The following is a 20,350-nucleotide window of genomic DNA, read 5'->3' as shown; positions in this document are numbered from 1 at the left end:
TTTTGATATTCACTTACTAACTTTAACATGACAAAGCGCAATTTTGTCACTAAAACTTTTCCCCTTTTTCTTTTCCCATAGCTCTCTGAATAGATTTGTTCTGACCTTGTTCTGCCTTTGAAGGTTTTCTTGCATTTCCTGTTGTATTTTTTCCCTCCCCTCATGAATGTGTAGCAGGTTGTGGACCCTCTGAAATGCAGCAGCTCTTCTGATTTAGTGGAAGGTGGGCAGTTAATCTTCAGGCATCCCGGCAGGACTGGGAGACGGCGGCACAAAAAGCACTGGAGTCTGAAGCCTTGCCTGTGCGTGGGTGAAGGCTTTGTTTCTGCCGTGTGCATCTTGGTACAAGTTAAAGCTGTGCAGCACCGGTACAACAGTGTTCAGGCCACTGATACTGCTGAAGTAGTATATCAGAAAAGGATAATAATGTCAGTGAGTATTATACTACGATGCAAAACTCGTGTGTCCCTGCCTAGGAGGTAGTGCTTCACAATACACTCTTCAGTATGCGTAACGAAAATCCTATTTGGTTTTTCAGGAGGTGGAATTTGAAGCACTTCTTAACGAAGACTTCAGAGCTTCGCTGGTAGCTGGTATGTATCTTCCTTTCTCCCTTCCCTCGCTTCCTCCTTCCTTTCTCCCTTCCCTCGCTTCCTCCTTTCTCTTCAGGAGACAGAGCCTTATACTGGAAATAAACCACTGAAGCTCCTGCAAGAACATTTAACATCTTTCTTCCAAAACCCATTTTTGCTTCACTTCAAAGTTTCTGATGTCTCTGTAGCTCTGCTGATTTTACTGGAGATTTATATTTCACCCTTCTTTTTATCTTTTTTGTTTTAATAGTCATGACTGTAGTTTTCAGTTTGACTATATATGTAGCAGTTCATGTCCTGCATGCAGCACTCATCCACAAAGTAAATATCCTAGATAATAACTATATAAGCAAATCAACCGGGTAATCTATCCTCCTGATAGTAACAGCTGGTCTGAGCGAGAGGTTGCTGCATAAAATGTACATTTGAGAATGTAATTACTAGGAGTGAAGATAGAAACATATGGTGAGTTAGAAGGGTAGGAGGAGCACAAGGCACACGACGAGGATGCTGCGGGTTTTCTATTAGATGGGGTTCATGGTTATTTTGCTCACTTAAGGACCAAAATGTTTTTGTAGTAAAGCTATTTCTATAAAGCTAGGGGCAAACAGGTCCATCCACTTAGTGCTCCTGGCTCTGGCTTGCTGCGGTCCATGACTTTGCAGCTGGAGGGGGGAAGTGCTCGCTAGCGCGTGTGCAGCATGGGATGGAGGGGAGGATCTTGCGGTTTCGTTCCTTGTATTTACATCCTATGGCTTCGGTAATACCCAGGCTGCGCAACACAGGAGCGGCGCAGACATCTGTCCCCTGTGCAGTGGAGATGATGCCCACCGAGAAGAAAAGCCGGAAGCCAGGGCAGGTTTGTGCGGAGCTTGAACCTAGGCGTCTGCAAAGCGGGCCAGACGGGCAGCCCGGCTGACGTAGCGGCCTGGCTGTGGCGGCTGCTTGTGGGAAATGCAACGAGTTACAGAAACGCGTTGGTTATGGTGGGACGGAAAGGTCTTCCTCACCTTTCCCTTCTGACCTGAGAAGGTGGCAGAGGCTTTTCCCGTGGCTTCACAGCCCTTGGGGCTCCTGGTGTTATATGTCGTGTTGGTCTCTGGTCAAAGTTCTCTAATAGCTTATGGGAGAAAAATGCACTTCTCCACAAGTGGTGGGGAGTATTGGTTGTGTCTCATCCTGCTCTGTCTTGAGGGAGTGACCATATTCCAGTTTTATTTCTGATGTACTTCACAGTACAGTAACTCACTCACCTGCAAATCGTGGGACCAACCCTAGATCTTCATGGAAAAGTCCATGTTTGCTCCCCTTCAGTTATCTGATATAGCAAGTGATGTTGACACAAGTTTTGTTAATGACTAGGAGTTCAATTTTTGTTTAATTTCCTTTGGGACTCATGGCTAAATACATCAAATCCCAGTTTCTAGGTGCTCTTGAATTTATTATCTAAGTACTTCTGTGTTTGTGTAGCATTCTTGTTGCTTGACAGGAGTAAGGCTGCATTAACTATTCTTTTTCCAGCCAAAGTGGTAAAGGAAGATGCTCTGCTGCTTTGCAGTTCTGTACCTTCTTGAATTCCAGATTTGTGTAATTCAGTGTACTTTCAGAAGGAGCCATTAGACTGCTAAGTTGACTCTCCTGCATGTTACAAGTGGTTGATACTCCTCAGCCCTTGTGGATTTCAACAGAATGTTAAATTAAACCACTTTTTTCTTTTTTTTTTTCCTTTTTTTCTTTTTTCTTTTTTTCTTTTTCTTCTTTTTCTTCTTTTTCATTCAGTGCTTTTGTTGATCCTCACAGGCTAAAAGCTAATAAACTTTTTAGTAACACAAGGGGAACTCATTAGTATATTCTTGATTCTTCTTGCATTCTTAATTTCTCGCATCGTGTTATCTGCTAGCTTATTTGCCAGTCTGCAGTTTAAGACAGATCTTCAGTTTGGAAAACATACTTCACTTTGAGATAATTTTTCATTTTAAGTTTCTTTTTTTTTTTTTTCAGAGCCTCTGATTTTGTTTGCTTTGTTTCTTTCCTCCTTCCCGTTTCTTTTTATAAGTTTATTTCTCCTGTGCTAGTTTTGGGGGATATTTTCCCCTTGAGGCTGCTGGTCTTATTACATTGTGTTTTTTTTCTTTAATAGAAACTATGTGTTACTGGACTTGATGTCTCTAGGGTTATTTCCACTCTGAATGATTTAAGTTCTAATATTGCTCTTTTATATTTTGTCCTGTCATACCATTTAACAGTTCATTACATAGGAAGCTACTGTTTTATTAAGCTACTCTTTTTATGCCTCTCTGTCCCGCACCGAGAGGCTTTGCCCAAAGCCATTAGTGCCAAGGGAGAAGATTCCTGTTGATTCCAGTGTCCCTTGTGCTGTTGTCTGCGTTCGTCTTCTTCATGACCTGGTTCCTGCAGCCTGACACTTGCAGTCATCATCAGCTCTGCTCTGTGCACGTGAGCAGGGGGCTTCCCACCGCTTCTCCAAGCACCGTTTTCCATGAAATTCCACCGCTGACTCCATCCGCTTTTCTAGCGCAGTTTGCCTGGGTGTTCTTGTCCTGCTGCTTTGAAATGTGTGCTGCCCCAAGGACCGCTGTATGATCCGTTTGTGCTTTTACAGCTTTCATGTGGTGATAGATGAACGAATCTAATTATTCTTTAGCTGAGTGGCATAAATTCCCTGTCTAGCATTAATTACAGAGCAGCTCTCGGAAACAAATGCTCTAGAAAAGGGCTTTTCACAACCTTAGCTTTTCCTGGAGGTCAAAGGTTTTTGTTTGTTGTCATTTCTAGACAGTCTTTCCAAAGGAGCAGTTCGAACACGTGCGTATTCAAGCCTGTAAGATGCAAGCTAAAAGATAAGTTTTGCTACAAACTGGAGGCTTTAACTATTACTGAACTAGTTTCTTGTTACTCGTGACAAGAGCGATTGTTCCTGACTTTGGAGAGGGAACAGACTCAAGTCTGCAAAAATCCTCAAATGTAATGAATTTAAAGTGAAGTTTAGCATTGTATATTTACATTAAATGGATCTAGAGCTGCCTTCAGCACTATCATAAATATCTATTTGTGCAATTATCCTATGCCTACCGTTTTAGCACACTGATTTTCTACCTGTTGGCTGTGGACTACTCAGTCTATGAGCAGTCAGGAGCCTAGGAAAGGCAACAGAGTATTGTCAGGAAGAATCCACTCCTTCCCTAGAAAATTTAGGATCAGTAAATCCAGGCATGGCTGGAAACCATAGTTTCTGTCCATTCTTTAGGGGCATTTAATGCAAATTACTCTAAGTTCTTTGCACCAACAGCCTTGAAGAACTGCTCTCATGCTAGGAGGAACTTTTAAATGTGTTAGAAGTATTGTGACAGCCTGTTTAACTTGGTTCTTGCCAAGTTAGTTGTTTGAATATTGAATACTTTAACTGTTCTTTTCTTCCGATTTTATTTGGGAGGTGGAATGCTCAATTTAGATCAATGTCAGGACAACAGGGGCTCACAAGTGAGGGGTCCTGACCTCACAGCAGCAATGTGGGAGAAACTTTCACAAGCCACCACTGATCATGCAGTATACAAAAGAAACAAGGCTTGTCAGATTGCTTTTTAGGTTTCCCAAGTGTGCTCCGGTGTCTTTCTCTAGATGCTTTTTGTTGCAACTACTTTTTCCTCTCCAAGACATTTATGGCCAGCTCTAGTGATAACGTTGGTGGATCTAGAAAAATCTTTCTTAGCGTGTTTGAGCACATTTAGTTTTTAGAGGAATCCTTGTCTATTTGAGTAGCTCTTCTAGCAACACAGCAGTTTATAATCACAATGGCAAAACCAGATCAGATGATCTGACTACAGGAAGCTTGAGACTGAGTCGGCGTTAGAGAACCTGGACACGACTGCCCCCTTCGGACACTGGCTTGCAGGGGTGATGCGCTGGCTGAAGCTATAGAGCCTGCCTGCACCCACACACACCCATACAGCAAGGAACCACGGCCACAGAGTCCACGAGGCAGGGGCTGCATCCCTACCTGCCTGCAGAAAGGCACGTGACGCGTGCGCTGCTTCTATTTCTATTGCAAATAATGAAGAAAATAGGCAACTTCAGCCTATTTTGCCTATTCTAAAAATAATTCTTAGAATCCACTTCAACTTAGAAACTCTGTATATGTGAACAACTTTTCACACTTCAGCTCAACTTGCAGATCAAACCAGGTAATTAAAGGATTACTTGGCAAGTCTGGGTCCAGAGCAACCACTGCAATAAGCTAGTTAGCATGAACATTAAAATCCTCACCCGTCAATGACAGAAATATCTACAAGATGCTGGGCTGAGGTTCCAGCTCCCTAACCAAAAGCACTGGCTCAAAGGAACACCTAACCAGTTCTTGAAGGGGGGGGAAAAGCTTGTTTCCAACCACAGCCCTCCCTGGTTGAGCATTATCTAACACTGAGCATTATCTAACATTTTAGCAACGCACCAACAACAGATAAACCTCACACAAGCTAAGTTTTAAAAGTTTATTCTGTAAATTCCATAATGGGTCATTAGTTCTCCTTTTCCTGCACAGTCTTTGTTCCACGCAGTCTACCTGTACGACGGGCAGCAATGAGACCAACTTTGCGCCCAGCAGGAGCATCCCTCCTGATGGTTGAAGGCTTGCCAATGTGCTGGTGGTTACCACCACCAAAGGGATGTTCTACAGGCTGTGGAGAAACAAATCAGTAAGTCAATACAGTTACCAGAAATGATCAATGATGTTTAAACTGAACAGTAACAGTGATTTAAACTTTTTGTTCTCTTAACTGCTTCATTTGCATACAGTACAGTAACTATCAAAGGTTGATAACTACCCTGATTAAATGTCTAATCACAAAGCATTCTGCAAATCTTTCTTGGCAGATGCTTCCCAATATCTTTTCTAAGTCCATTCTACTTCAACAAATACTTTCCTAAACAGTAAAAGGTGAAAAGTATAATTGAAAACTGACTCACATTCATGGCCACACCACGGACACGTGGCCAGCAGTTTCTCTTTGCCTTGTATTTATGATAAGCACGGCCAGCCTTTAGGATAGGCTTGTCAATACGACCTCCACCAGCAACAATACCTAGAGTTAAATGCAGAAATGGTAGCGTGCAATTCAGCAGGCAAGAATGCAAGAGAAGATGCTTAACAATAAGACTAGTTCCAAATAATATTCTAAAACTAGGGCTCTAAAGACCAGTCTCCAACAATCTCAACTGTATATTAAAACCAGTACCTGCTAGCCCACACAAATTTATTAATAAGACGCTGAAGCTTAAGCTATCTATTAGTCCCCCTATTCAAAGTGATCTGCAAGGAGACATACTTTAATTAGAATTTTTTAATGCATACACATACAGGATTGAGTGTAACACTATTCCTAAAACATTATCAATTTTCCTGCTAAGCTGTCTTGAAAAAACATGAGCTAATTAACAACAGTTTTTCAATTAAAGGAAGTATTGACTTAAAGACCTAAAAATATTGGTTTGCTTAGCAGTACACAAACTTGGTGAAAAGGCAAGTTCATAGCTGTCCCTGCTTACCCACAACAGCTCTGTTTGCAGAAGAAATCACTTTCTTGGATCCAGAAGGCAGCTTTACTCTGGTTTTCTTTGTTTCAGGGTTGTGAGAGATGACAGTAGCATAGTTCCCAGAAGCACGGGCCAGCTTTCCACGATCACCAGGTTTCTCCTCAAGGCAGCAGACGATGGTGCCTTCTGGCATGGTGCCAACAGGCAGAACATTGCCAATGTTCAGCTGAGCTGCAAAGAGCAATCAGAGAGTACTGACAGCTTCATTCAGGCTCCTGGACAGCACTCAAACTACATTTCTATTTAGCATAGCCTCTGTGCATAAAAGGATACCACAAAAATGCTTCAATGGCATTAGGCAGGCACTTTTAATTGTTTGACTTGAAAAAACAAGTTTCAATCTTTAGTATAACAAACAGACAGTCAAATGGCAAAGCAGATAAAAACAGTCTGAAGACATGACAAAACTGCAGATAGGCTTGCCAATCAAAACATGCTGCATGAGGAGACTTTGATCCCAAGAAGGTAATCTAGGTTTGCTAGTGGAAGCCACTGCTTTGTGGCTTGCAACAGCATTTAAACATTCTGAACTTGACGTTCAGGTCACATGTGTTTTAGCCTTCCAGAAAATACCTGGGCAACACACTTCTAGTCTTAACTCACCTTTCTTGCCGCAGTAAACAAACTGACCGGTATGAATACCCTCAGCAGCAATGAAGAGTTCAGTTCTCTTCTTAAACCTGTAGGGGTCACGGAACGCAATCTTGGCAAGGGGAGCACCTCGGCCAGGGTCATGAATGATGTCCTGTTGGAATTGAGATGTAATTTAGAATAGACTAGAGCATTTGTCACAGGTTCTGCAGAAATGACAGAATTATACAACAGTGAAGATAATTACTATTAAGATAACTCTCGCTAGGATCTTCCTTTAAGGGGAATCCTGGTCTCTCCTGAAGTTAGTGAGTTAGGAAGATAAATTCACGTTCACAAGACTAATTGACGCATCTCCATGACAAAATGAGAACTCTAGTTTAGTGTGCCGCTTCAAACTAATTCTATCTGAACTAGCTTATTCCTGATATTCTGCTGATACTAGACCTCTCAATAAAAAAAATCCCTTTCTCTAGTTGCCTACTCATTAATATTTGAGCAAATTGTGATAAAGTTTACATACAAGCAGCAGTTTCTCCAAGTGTTTCCCTAGAATAAAAAGTTTTTTGAATTTCTAACATATGATAAGGATACTGAATTTACACCAGCCAGAAAGTGTAGACTTGCTTGCTCTTTTTTTTTTCCCCCTCTTGGAAAAATAGGCCAATTCTGTCCCTAAACTATATTTACAATTGAAATACACAACAGTATGCTTTAAAACGCACCTCAACCTAAATAATTACAGCTCTTTAAGATGCATGGCTTATCTGGGAACACTATTAGCATTTTTTTTTTGCTGTCTTCAATCCTACTAGGCAAAAAAACAACCCCACTTAAGTTTAAGTCAAAACTACCTAACTACTCATTTCAAACGGAACTATGCAGAGTGTGAAAGAAAATTCCTTCCTCCGTGTGAAAATCATCTTGCTCTAAAAGGCTGAATAAACGGCTAGATTCTTCAGAAGCGTGCAGCTAGGTACTCAGTGTCATTGCTTGCAGGCTGCATCAGTCACGTCCAAAAAATGACAGGAGCACAGCACAAACACCATTACCGCAACACAAATAAGGACACTGCCTAGTACACACAGGTAGATACTAAGATGACAGGTACTACTAAACGTTTAGAAAGTTTTTTTTTTTTTTTTTTTTTTTTAAGATGCAAGCTGCTACAAGGACAACTCCATCCACCCATGTAACAAGTTCTTAAAGGTACAGAATTATATTGATGTTCCCATGTTTAGCGAAGCTCTAACAGACTATCAAATCATTGCCAACATGCTATCAGCTTTTAACTGTCACAAACATAAAGTAGTCTAATACCTAAAGAAACACGGTTAGTTTAACAAAGCATCAGAACACTGAATGAAGACCAGTCAAGCGACTTAAATTACAGCTGATAACAGATTTCGGATGTCCCGCGAAAGCTAAGCTTGGCGAGATACGTGTCTCAGGGGCCTCGGCTCCGGGCGGGAAGCGCTGCTGCGGCGGGTCCCCAGCGCAGGGGCTCGGGCAGCGCCCCCGAGGCCGAGCCGCGGGCACCGGGCTCCCCCCCCCTACCTTGACGATGCCCTTGATGTAGCCGTGCCTCTCGGCGAAGTCGACGGCGCGGAGCTTGGCCGGGCCCTTCCTGTGCTTCACGTGGGCGCGGAAGACGGAGCCGGCGCCCTTCCTCTGGCCCCGGATGACGCGGCCCATGGCGCTCTGCGGGCACAGCGGCCGTTAGCGCCGCCGCCGCGAGGACCCCCGCCCCCCTCCCCCCGCCGGCGGCCGTTAACGCCCGGCCCGGCCCGGCGCGTCCATCCCCCCGCGCGGCGCGGCCCGGCGCGGCGCGGGGCAGCGCAGCCGGCGCCCGCAGCGCGCGGGGCAGCGCAGGGGCGGGCGGCAGCGGCGGCGCTGCGGGGCAGGCGCGGATGGCGGCGGATGGCGGCACCTGCCGCCGCGCTCCTACCTCAGCTCCCGGCTCCCCGCGAAAGAAGGAAGCGCCGACGTCACCGCGGCGCCAAGGCCTCTCCGGGGCGGGCCGGAGTCGCGCCCGCGGTGACGTCGCGCCCGCGGTGACGTCGCGCCGCTGCCCGGCGCCGTGAGGGGCGGCGCGGTGAGGGGCGCCTTGGCGGTGGCGCCTTGGCGGTGGCGCCGTCTGGCCCCGGCGTTTGCTTAAGATTGTGGGGGCGAGAGGCCTTGCGCCAACGGCTGGCTCCGCTTCAGCACGGAGAGGCGTTCCTGACGGCGGCCGCCATGCCGGAATCTCGCGTAGTTAGCCAGGCAGAGGGGGCCGTTTGCGGGAAGAGGCTCCTTCGCGGAAAGCCTTCCCCACAGCCCTCTTGCCAGGGCGAATGGGAGTTAAATCCTGCTCTCACTGCAGGCCAGAGAGTCTGACAGTAAGGGCTCAGCCTGGCGACCCGCGTCAGACTTCACCTCGGCGGCTGAGATGAGTGGAGCTAGCTGTGTGCCGGGTGTCGCTGCCCCTCCAGCAAGCCGCCGGTGCGCCAGCTGCTCAGCCGGCGCCATTTGCAGCTCGACGGATTAAAATAAACTGCCAGTGATTTTGGTTCACGTTAATAAACTGAGTGGGAATGACACGAGGCTTCGATTTACGGTTCCTGTTGGCTTTATTTGTGGGGGTGGTGGCCGGGTTAGTTCCTGCTGTCTAATCATCTCAAGAATCAGAACCATAAGGAACTCTGAATTTTCAAATAATTCCTGCATAACCAACAAGCTACACTGGTCCTCCTTCTTTCATGTTCTTCAGGGCGAATTAAGGTCCTAGTAATTATAAAAGAAGATGAGTAGTTGTGTCGTGATTTGGTGCACGTTCATTGTGTTATCCTGTATCAGCTACACTTTGAGTTCATTTTATGATTAATTAACACACGGTGCACTCGTGCGTGCTGCTGTCACCATCTGTGAGGTGGCAATCTTTCAGTTAGGTTCGGGGCTCAGTCAGAGCCTTAGCTATTAAGTTATTGTTGCAACATGGTAAATAAATCTGAAAACAGAACAATCCCTTGCTTCTTTTTTTCCCACCAGCTTTTTGTAGATTCTGAATATGGCTAAAAAATGTTTCCACCATAGAAGTGTGAAGAGTCCTACATTCACCATCTCAACAGATACTGTTTTAGCCTTTTCTCCCATAATACCGAACTGTTATTTGTATTGCCCCAGCACCTCAGGCTGTGTTTTCACTTGCCTCTGGATCACATGTGGCCCAGGGTTTTTGTCCCTACATCATCCAAACTGGTTCTTAGTGTTTTTCTGTCACTGAAAATGAGGAGGAGGCTGGGAGTAGTGTTTATCTAGATCTCTTCTCTGTAAAAGCTCAGGGGACATACCTGGATGCAAAACCCTGAAAGGTTCCCAAGTTTTATAGCCCCAACAGCATTGGGAATCCCAGTTGCACGGCAGGATTCATATGAAATGATGCAAGACTGTACAGAAACAGACGGTCCCAAAGAGCTCACACTCCGAGCTACCTCACACCATACTGGTGAGAGCTTTACTTTAATATCTTGTCAAGCTGAGACATGACTTGTGCGCACTTCAGTATGCGTCACTAACTGGGTAAATAATTAGTGGAAAGGATGGTAATACGGGTTGTAAAATATATTGCTGGGCTGTCTTGTGCCACTGCTGGCTCAGAATAATCACATAATCATAATTATGGCTTGCATTTAGCTGTGTTGCATTCGTGCATAACAGTCACAGTTACTCAGAATAAATGTAAAGAAGCCATTAATATTATTTCTGTAATTACGTAGCAGAACTACAGCAACACACAAAATGTGAGCACCTGGAGAGGTTTGGGTGAAAACACTTGTAGCACCTCTCCCATCCTCAAATCCCCTCGAGACTGTCATTAAAAAAAACACAATATTGCTTGGTTTGGGACTGTGTTTACCTAGGGGTCCAGGAGAAAAATAGCAGCCAAAAGCTATAAGAAAAGGCAGGGATATCCAGTGTGAGCCACAAAGAGCAGTACTGTGGCTTGATGACAAGTAAAGAAAGAAAAGACATGCAACTAGATGACAGACCTGCATCAAAGATGACATAACTTTATATTCAAGTTCTCTTGCTATAAGAGAGAACACTAGCTAAGCACTTTCATCAAGGAATAACAGCATTGTATTGCCTGATGCAGCCAAGCAGGGAGCGTGTTTCTGTCCCAGTAAAGCTGTATTGTGCAGGGCTGAACTTATGATGTGGTTAAATATTTTGGTTTAACTATGACTTCAAATATTCATCCAAATAAATGTAAGGAAGTAGGTTATTCCTAATTGCAGTCAAGAGGACCATACAGGGTTTGTCAGAACTGTGTCACTATGGGTGATACCATTTGAATCCTGATGCTGAACAAATAAAAGTATCGGACACTTCCAATGATCCTTACACTATTAAACTTTTAGGACAGAGAGGTGGTGAAGGTGCCGTGATTTGGAATGAGGCTCTCCTTCCTCACTGAAACCCTGTTCCCTGAGCTGATCTTGTCTCACTGGAAACCATCCTTAGGGGATTTGTCTATGTGAGAAGAGGGTAGCAGTGGTAGAGCAGTATGGCAGGACAACTAGGATCTTATATCACCACCGCAATTTTCACGAGACTGTGCCTGAGAGAACCTTTCTCATGCCTCTCCCTGTGGTTGGCAAGTTTGCTATGGTGATGCAAAAAGCAAAAAACATGCCACTGAGTCTGAAAGGGTTGGGTACACTGCTGCAAATGCAAGCACCACTTCAATGGTAGGAACAAGTCAAGGGGATGTGTTCCTTTAATTAATCCTTTTATGACAGTCATAGGCTAATTTGCTAAAGGTTAATTGCGCTGTAAGTAGCAGAAGCAATGGTGTTCTGTTGACAGGGAAGGAGATGTTTTTGTTGAGACTGTGATTTGAAGAGGGGGGAGAAGCAGCAGGGTTTCTTCAGGACTCTACTTTGAAAAGGAGTTCAAGAAGAGGGCAAGCCCCTAATTCTGTCTATGCATCTTTCTCAAGTGAAAGGGAAGAACATAAAGGATGGTCATAGGCTTCCCATGAGCATTTCCTCTCTAGGCGCGACATACTATGATGAAAATAGTCTTCAGTTCCCTCAAGTGGGCACAAACTACTGTGTACAGTCTTGTCGACCTCTGTAGGGCTTTGTATGGGATTAGGAAATGGACACATGGATTCCAACCAAGCTGCAGTGTCAGAGTTCCAGTTTGCAAAAATAACATACATGCTAATCTCCAATAAAAATACCCAGTGTGATCCTATTACTGCGGGCTGCTGCTTGCAGAGCAGGACGCAAGGGGTCCTTGCTTCCTGCTGTGTATCCAGAAAAACTCCCTAGACTGTGAGGAAACACAATGGGCCTAGCGTATCCTGTACCTAAAAGCATATGGGCTGTGAGTGAGGAGTCCCTCACAGCAGCCCCCCACACCATCTTCAGTGTCCCACTGAGGCACAGACCATGCTTCTGCTTTCAGCTCTCCTGGCTCTTTAGGAGAAACAAAGTCTCTCTGTAGAGATACCCAGTGACATCCCCAAATACATACCTTAACTCTTTTCAGAGGAATTTCTACTGAAAAGACCAGCTCCTGTTTGCTGATTTACGATAAATATTCCTCCTTAGCTGTACTCAACTCCCTCCTTACCCAGCCTCTCATTCCTAAACCCTGGGGAGCTCCAGGAACATTAGCAGAGCTTTTCCCTTTGCTCTTGCATGAAGCAGATGAGGTATCTGGCTGAGACAACATAAGCCATGGCAACCACTCTTAATCATAATTAAACTGCAGCTCCTCTCTAAACCTTCCCTGTAGAAATAGTGCTGGTGAACTGGGAGGAAACCTCACTATTTGCAGATCTTGTGTTTTCAGATCATTGTTCTCAAAGTAAAATATACATAGAAAAATCCTTACCAATTGCCTGGGCACACTCAGCTTGTGGTCTTCAACTTATTGCTTTCGTGCATCAGCACTAGGAAGAGAACTAGTCTCCCTCAGTTTGCTAACATATGTGGTATTCGCCGGGGCTACTGAAGGTGGACCAAAGGTATCACCCATGGGGCATGAGAGAGCCCAGACTCCAGCCGTGCCAGGGCAGCTTTTTATCACAGAGTCTTACAAGTAAGATTCTGAACTGTTGCACAGAGGAAAAAATTGCCAGTTTGGTGACTTTGCTTTCTTATACAAAAGGGATCTGATTTGTATATGGTGAAGTTTCTTCAGGAGGCTACGGTTTTGCAGGCGTTTTATGTTATTTGCAATCTAATGATGTCTGGATGCATTGCAAGAGGGGGGCCATAGAGCTGCAGAGCTGTAAATTCACAATCTAAGCAGGGATTTACAGTTTCAGGTTTAGTCCTGCCTTATTAATTAGGTTTTGGTGACCTCTAGAGGCCCATACCAAAAAGCATCTGATTTCTAGGGATCGGATTTTCTGCTCAGGCACAATGGACAACACATGACAGTTTTGCATTATTTTAGTTTCAAACCAAGATTAATTTTAACCCCAGTGGTGAAGGTGCAGGGAAATAATTGTTTATAGTAATTCTTTTCCTCCCACTAACCATGATAATAATAGTTTCCTGTGTACAGCAACCTCAGACTTTGCATGATAACTGTCTTAGGTATTGAAATTCTCATTTTACAAGAGATTTTCTGTGCATCATCTCAGTAAGAGATCTGCTTCTCTTACTTCATTATCTCTATAGCATTACTCAGCTAATCCCTGACCTGCAAAAACTGCACACATACCTGGTGCAGTAAGTCTGGTTGCTTGCATGCATATGAGTTATATATGCTGAGGATACATGCATGCAGGAAGATACATGTGTTTAAGTCTGCAGAACCATAGTATTTGTGGACACTACTTGCAAGGGAGTGTTAAAATACTGTGCTAGCTTTCTCAGATTTAAATTTTATCATCTGACTTTTCTGAACAATTATTTTCATCTGGGAACAGTGAAAAAAGCCAGAACTCAGCAGATTCAGGGCCAAGCCACACTATGTGTGGGAAAAAATATTTCTTCCCAGTATCATAAAACATTTGTGATATAAAAAAGTGTTGTAAGAAATGTTTAATAAATGCCTTAAAAAAGCTTTGTTTTAGCTACATATAAAGTTTTTTTTTTTTTTTTTTTTTTTTTTTTTTTTTTTTTTTAATTACCCAGACAATAAGGGCAGCTGATGGAGAAGGCGAGAAATCTGCTAAACTAATTTTCTTTCCTCTTGAGCAGCTGAAATATGGGATTGAAACAGCACCGATGAACTAACAGAATTGGAAGGAGAGGAGAAAGAGCACTGAGACACTGTCCAGAGAGACACTGGGGAGTTTACTGACAAAGGCTCACACACACAGAGAAGCTTAACAAGAAAAGGATAGAAAAGCTGGAAGAAGTGAAAGGCATCTTCAGCAATCCGCAGCTCAAAAAACTCTTCAGCAACCTTACAATCTTACTGTGATGTCTGGGAGACCTCCCAAAGGCCTCTATTTTAAGAGCACCCAGCTATACTTCCAGATTTATTTATTACTTGTTTTTCCTTACCCTCCCCAACCCCCCCCCCCCACCCCGAACTGTTTCTCTCTTTTGCATTTCCTAATGGACCTCCTACCAACATTTTAATGACAGCATTTGTTTGGTGACAACGTCCCTGGAGGCTACAGCTAGGATGGCTTGTGTATCCCGCTTAGAAACCAAATACAATAGCTATGAAGCTCTTGCTTCACAGATGTGATCTATAAGAGGAAAAAAAGATCATGTTTTGATATTTTTGTTTTTCTTATGGCATAATGCTGAATATTGACTTTTTAAAATAAAATGTCTTTATTTTTATTATTCCCCCCTCCCAGAATCTCTTGCCTTGTTTTAGCTCTATAGCCAACAGAGCTGATGGGTGTTAGCACCTCACAACAAAGAAAGGAAACCTGAGCTATTGAGAGGGGGATTGAAAAAATGTAAAGGGAAGAGATTAAAAAAAAAAAGATTTTTTTTCAGATTTTATAAAAATTCTTCAGAGCTTGTTGGAGTCAAAACTCCTGGGAAGTACGTGGGAGAAAATCTCAATTTAATAAAGACCTATATTTTCCTGTATCTTCCAAGTGCAATCTACAAAACTCAATACATTTCTTGGTCCTCCAAGAAGTCTCTAGCAAAAGAAGACTGGGGGAAAAATACCTATCATTTTGGTATTTGTGATAGAAAAAGAAAAACAAGCTCTAAGGCCACTTGCATATGCTTTGTAAAGCACTATGAAGAAAAAAAAGGCATTTCTTCTGTAGTCACCAATAAATGCTGACTCCATTTAATGTGCATGCATTTTTGTTTTATACAGACCTGTTGGCTGGATGTTTTTGATCAGCAGCACAACAGTGCTAATCAGAAAATGGCAGGTACTTTTCACGATGGAAAGGACTTTTTCTAGGTGAAAGCTGTTGAATTTTTCTAGTTTCTTAACCAAAAATGAGAAGAAAAATTGTTCCTTCCTCTTTTACAGGTATCATTTGTTCTTCTGTTTTCAGAGATAAAATAGCAGAAACGGGAAAAAGAAAAGAAGGGAGCAAGCAAGAAAACAAACAACAAAAAAGAGAAAATAGAAAAGTGAACTCTTCCTTCTTCCAAATAACTGTTTTTTTTTTCATTAAATATGCTTTCAGATTTAAGATTTCCAATTCCAAATGAAAAAAAAATATGACCAGCTCAAAATATAAGAACAATGTTTGAGGACAGGCCTAAAAAGCACAATAAATCAGAACAGAAAATACTTCACTTGGAGAACACATAATGATTAGAACATAAATAATCTTTATTTTCTTCTTCTATGTAAAACATGAAATAAACAGAGCGGCATGCACAGGGACATTCACATACACATGCTCATACACGAGCCTCAGCCCCAAATCCTCAGGGCAGTTCTCTGCCTGAGAGGTGAAGGGTTCTGATGGAGGGTACTGTGAGACAGTATCTGCTCGAAATGTCAATGGAGTATCAAAGCAGAGCACGCAGGTAGCAGTCAGCAGTGTTACCAGGATGCAACCTCTTGGCTGCTAGTCAACGGGAAATGTCATGTAGCGGTCCCTGCACTAAAATACTACTTCCTTCTGAGTAATCTGGGGCTTCTCCACTGGACCTGAACTCTCAGGAGCGTGTTGCTGGCATGCATCAAACTTGGGGCTCACACAGCGGAACTCAAGCTTCACTGCTCTGGCAATGCACAGACCCATCTCATTGCTTGTGTGAGAGAGGGCGCTCTCTGTGCTGGGCAAATCGCACACAGCACCCTGTGCCATCCCAAGGCTTCATCCAATCTCACACTCAAGATTTTTTTTCCTCCTTTTTGTGCCCCTCTGCTGACCTTCTGAGTTTACCCTTCTGGCAAATGTGGTATTATTCTTCATTTTCCACCTGAATAGCTCCTTAGTCATTTTTAACACCAGAAGTAACAGAGAAGTTTATCTATTAAGACCTTTGAAGAAAGGTAGCTTACTTCAGTTTCTTCTGGGATGCTTCCAAAATCCATCAGATGGAGGCCTGCAGTGGGCCACACAAGTGGGAGCAGGGTTTCTTTCCCTACCAGTTTCAAGGAATTTCCAAGATGAAAACAATACTATTTAAAGCAAGCCTGAGGCATCTAGATGGATCTTGGTGGGCCAAAACCTTTTTTTTCTTTTTTTTTTTTTTTTTCAGGGAAGAAAGCAAATTCATCTACCTTCCAGCAGAACTTGTTAGGATCTGTGTAACAATTTCCTCCCTCTTAGATCCTCCAGTGAATTTTTCCATGACTAGGATAATCCAACTTAATCACTTCCATTTAACTCGGTTTAATCACCACCTTCCTGAAATGGAGTTAATAGGAGCTTAACACTTACCAACAAGCAAAGAAGATAGTTCATAAAGATCTTGGAAAATCACTCTCTAGTTCCTAATGCACTCCATTTTTTAAATTCATGAATGAGTTGGTAAGTGCGGAGGTCTAAACCACACCACATCTTGGGCTTGCTAAGCTAAAAATATTGACTAGCCAATACCATAATACTAATGAATCCTCCATAAGAAAACTAATCTGACATTCCCTCCTCACAGAAACACACACAAGTGCTTAAATATCTGAAGATTTTGTACAACCTCACTGCCGGGAACATTGTACACTGGACATATTTTTTCCATCTTTCAAGTTTTGTTTTTTTGGGTTATTATTCTGCAGCTGTCATCCTGCGATAGAATCAATTTTAAATCTGCTTTCCAAATATGGGACAGCACTCCCGAACAGAGTCTTTGGCTTGTGCTTTTGACATGTTTTTGTTTTTCTTCTTTCAGATATATGCCAGGGAGCAGCAAGAGTGGGGCTGCTCCAAGAAGGGAGATGAGCCAGGAGCCTGACGGTAACCGTGGGACAGAGCAGACAGCCCCCTCACTGATCAGAGCGTAATCCTGCAGCACCTGAAGCACCTGAGCCGGGCCAGGATAGTGACCATAACAGCTCCATCAGCAGTTTGGTGATGATCAGACAAGGCAAGTAACAAGGCAGCTCCAAGGTCAATCCGGGGAATCCAATCAACAAATCAGGACAGCAGGGGACAGCTGGGTACAGGTCAAGGCACAGCAGTCCCAGGTCAGTGGGTACCTGCATGGGGGTCCTGGGTCAGGCTAGTCAGGGCTAGTAAGGCCCTGTTAGTGCACTCAGGGCCCTGACAATTGCGTAACAGAACAGCATTACTGTCCTAGTTAAAGCTGAAGACTGCTTTCTATTTTAAGATACGCTATTCTACGTTCTCTAAAATTCGTATCTGTCACGTTGTCTTGAAATTTCCTGCAGGCTAGGGAATAGATTGCTAGTAGCCCAAGTAGTGGGTCAGTTGAGCTGGGATTGTCAAGGTGCAGCCACATCTTCTTCTTCTTCCTTCTCCTCTTCCTTTCCAAAAAATGTCATTTTATAAATATTTCTGTGTTCTCCTTTGAGTGACAATTTCTGAAGCCCTTACGCTGAAGTGGTGCATACAGTTAAGGTGTGCGAGCTTGGAGAATTGTACGTATATAGTACCCCATGTTGGTGCTAAGAGTATAGGGCAGACATGCACTGAGCCCATTGCAGTTCACCTCCACCACTTGGCCTGAGACAGTTTCCTGCTGAGTTCATGCTGCAGCAGTTGTTTCTTAGTAACTTTATTTATTTGTCACTAAATTAGACCAAGAGTTGTTATTCCTTTTATTTTATTTTCAAGAGAAGACAGAAGTAAAGAAGGAAGAAAATTCTTTGCACCCTGGCAAACTCCTTGGCTTTAAATATTGATCTTTGCAACAATAAGCACACTTAGTGCTTCCACTGCCTGGCAAAATCGCATATCCTAGGTCTGAAGCCCTAGTGAACTTATACTACAAGAGTCTGAATTGCTTGTTGTCTGCTCGTATCTCACTGATGGTAATGTAACACTGTGTATCTTCAACACTAAGCTCTGCTGTTGCTCTTCTACTGGTAAAAGGACTGGGCATCATCTCACTGGCTCTCTTCAACCTCGTCATCAGCTTCCAGGGTGGGTGGGATTCAGTCTTCACACAGAGCCCCCTCAACAGAGGGGCCTTCTCTCATGTCCCAACAAGAGGGGGTACCATAGAGGAGCTGGCAGTCTTCCCAAGGATTACAATTTCTGGTTCCTTGGCATCAGTAACTTATTCATTTGTGGCAATGTGATTTTTCAGGGTAGAGGCCTCAAACAGCAGATATGTATCTTACCAGTCCAAGACCCCATGTGTAATACACCTGTTTTTCCCAAATTGGTGAGTCCAAAGATAAGGAAAGAATTCAGGAGCAGCTAGAGGACTCATGCAGCCTGAGCATTCTTGCCTGGAGAACTGTTGCCAAGGAATGGGAGGCTGCGGAGGTGGACAGATGGGCTCTGATATATGTAGATACTGAAAAAATACTACTTATAAATAAACAAACAGGAAATTTTATCCCCAAAAGCATTGTTAGCAGAGCAATGGATTGCTAGTTGGTGCCTCTTTGCCACTCAGAATGTGGATATTTTATCTAACATAAAAAAACCGCTGACCATCAGAAAATACATAGTTATATGTCCTCACTTCCTCCCTACACTGCCACAATATGGCCTTCATTCTTCTCTGTTTGAATCATCACCTTTCCAGTGCTGACACCCAGTCTCCAACAGTGTTACTACATAGTCTGGAAACGGAACACATGTAGAACAAAACCTGACAAAGCAAAACTTGGATTTAGGTCAGGCATGGCAAACAGGAGATACTTGTACAGTACACCTGGCTTCCATTCAAACGCAGAGCCTGATGAATTCACACTTGCCCAGACATGCAGAATGGTATCTGTTTTTTTCTTCCCCTAAGATTTCTTTGGAGACAGTACCTTCAGCTCCTCATTTCTCTGCCCCCGTAACTACCATTTATGTAGGCTGCCTGACTGCTGGCCACCCCCATGGCAAGCAGACACACTTGCTCCTATTACTAACACAAACTGTAGAATTCATAATTCATTGCTGACACAGTGCATGCTTAAACCATCAAGATTCAGATGTACCTCTCATGCAACCATAGCTTGGCCAGTGCTCTGCTGCTCACCCCTCTACCATTCAGTACAGCTACAACTGTCATAAAGCAAGACAGCAAGCAGTAAACAGTGCTGAAACTCAAAACTGCACATTGTAAACCATCTAGATTGTCTAGCCTGGCCTCCTAATGTAACTGACCAAGCAATCCTCTGCCAAACCTAATAGCTTATGATGGGCTATCAAGACTAACAGGGCATGCAGACTTCATGTGATGAAGCCTAAAAATGGCACATTCACCTTTTATCTTGATGGTCTGTTAACTTTATTCTCTCACTCCACTGTTTCTTGAATCCTTCCCATTTTCCCTTGGCTGCTATTACTTCTGGGAGACCAGACTTTAGTCTGTTTTCCAGAATTGGCAGAGGTTTTTAACTCTGCATTTTAGTTTAGTTTTGCAGAGGCTTCAGTTTGTACTACTTTTAACTCTTCATTTGCTGGTTCTTGGAGTTTGAATTTTGCCCTTTCCCATATTCTGGACCAGCACAAGTCTTTTCTGAATAACTGACCCTGCAGTAATGAAGTTCTGGACATATGTTACAAATCTTTTGCTACAGGTAAGTAAAAACTTCCATAATAAATGCATGATGAGTTTAGACACTTATAGGGATTCTTTTTTACTTATATTTTGTTATATTCAAAATAGAAAAAAAACATCACAAACATAAAATAAGGTAAATTTAGCCTTAAAATATTTGCTCAGCTTTGGTAGTCCCTGGTACAAAAGAAATTAAATCAGATTGGAATTTTAGTAACCCGGCCTGCAAATTTAAGACTGATTTGGTTTAGGGCATGACATAGATACCATGGACTTTTACTGGAGTACTTGGGATTATGTTGCATCTTGAGTATTTTCTTGGGCTGTACTAGAAACCAATTTAGTATGGTTCTATTTGTTCTTTGGTTCTCAAAGTTTAACATGAACACACTTCAATCTCGAAAAATTTTCAATGTTTCTGTTGAAAGCACGTCTAAGTTAAGGCACAGGTAACTGCAGTATGATTTCTCTGAGACT

General features: G+C 43.2%; 1 protein-coding gene across 1 annotated transcript; it reads right to left on the bottom strand.

Annotated features, from left to right (window-relative positions):
- Positions 1 to 5,087: 5,087 nt before the first annotated feature.
- RPL8 (ribosomal protein L8) lies at positions 5,088 to 8,818 on the bottom strand. Its single transcript, XM_062599681.1, has 6 exons — positions 8,743 to 8,818; positions 8,352 to 8,495; positions 6,807 to 6,948; positions 6,156 to 6,374; positions 5,577 to 5,692; positions 5,088 to 5,287 (listed from the first exon to the last, which is right to left on the bottom strand). Exons 2-6 carry the CDS (start codon positions 8,487 to 8,489, stop codon positions 5,129 to 5,131), a joined length of 774 nt encoding a protein of 257 aa, XP_062455665.1. The 5' UTR covers positions 8,490 to 8,495; positions 8,743 to 8,818; the 3' UTR covers positions 5,088 to 5,128.
- Positions 8,819 to 20,350: the final 11,532 nt, after the last annotated feature.

The sequence above is a fragment of the Rhea pennata genome, chromosome 1 (genome assembly GCF_028389875.1).
Source record: "Rhea pennata isolate bPtePen1 chromosome 1, bPtePen1.pri, whole genome shotgun sequence".
NCBI lineage: Eukaryota > Metazoa > Chordata > Aves > Rheiformes > Rheidae > Rhea > Rhea pennata.
Note: the sequence above shows the minus strand (reverse complement) of the source record. Positions and strands in the feature narration are given on the sequence as shown.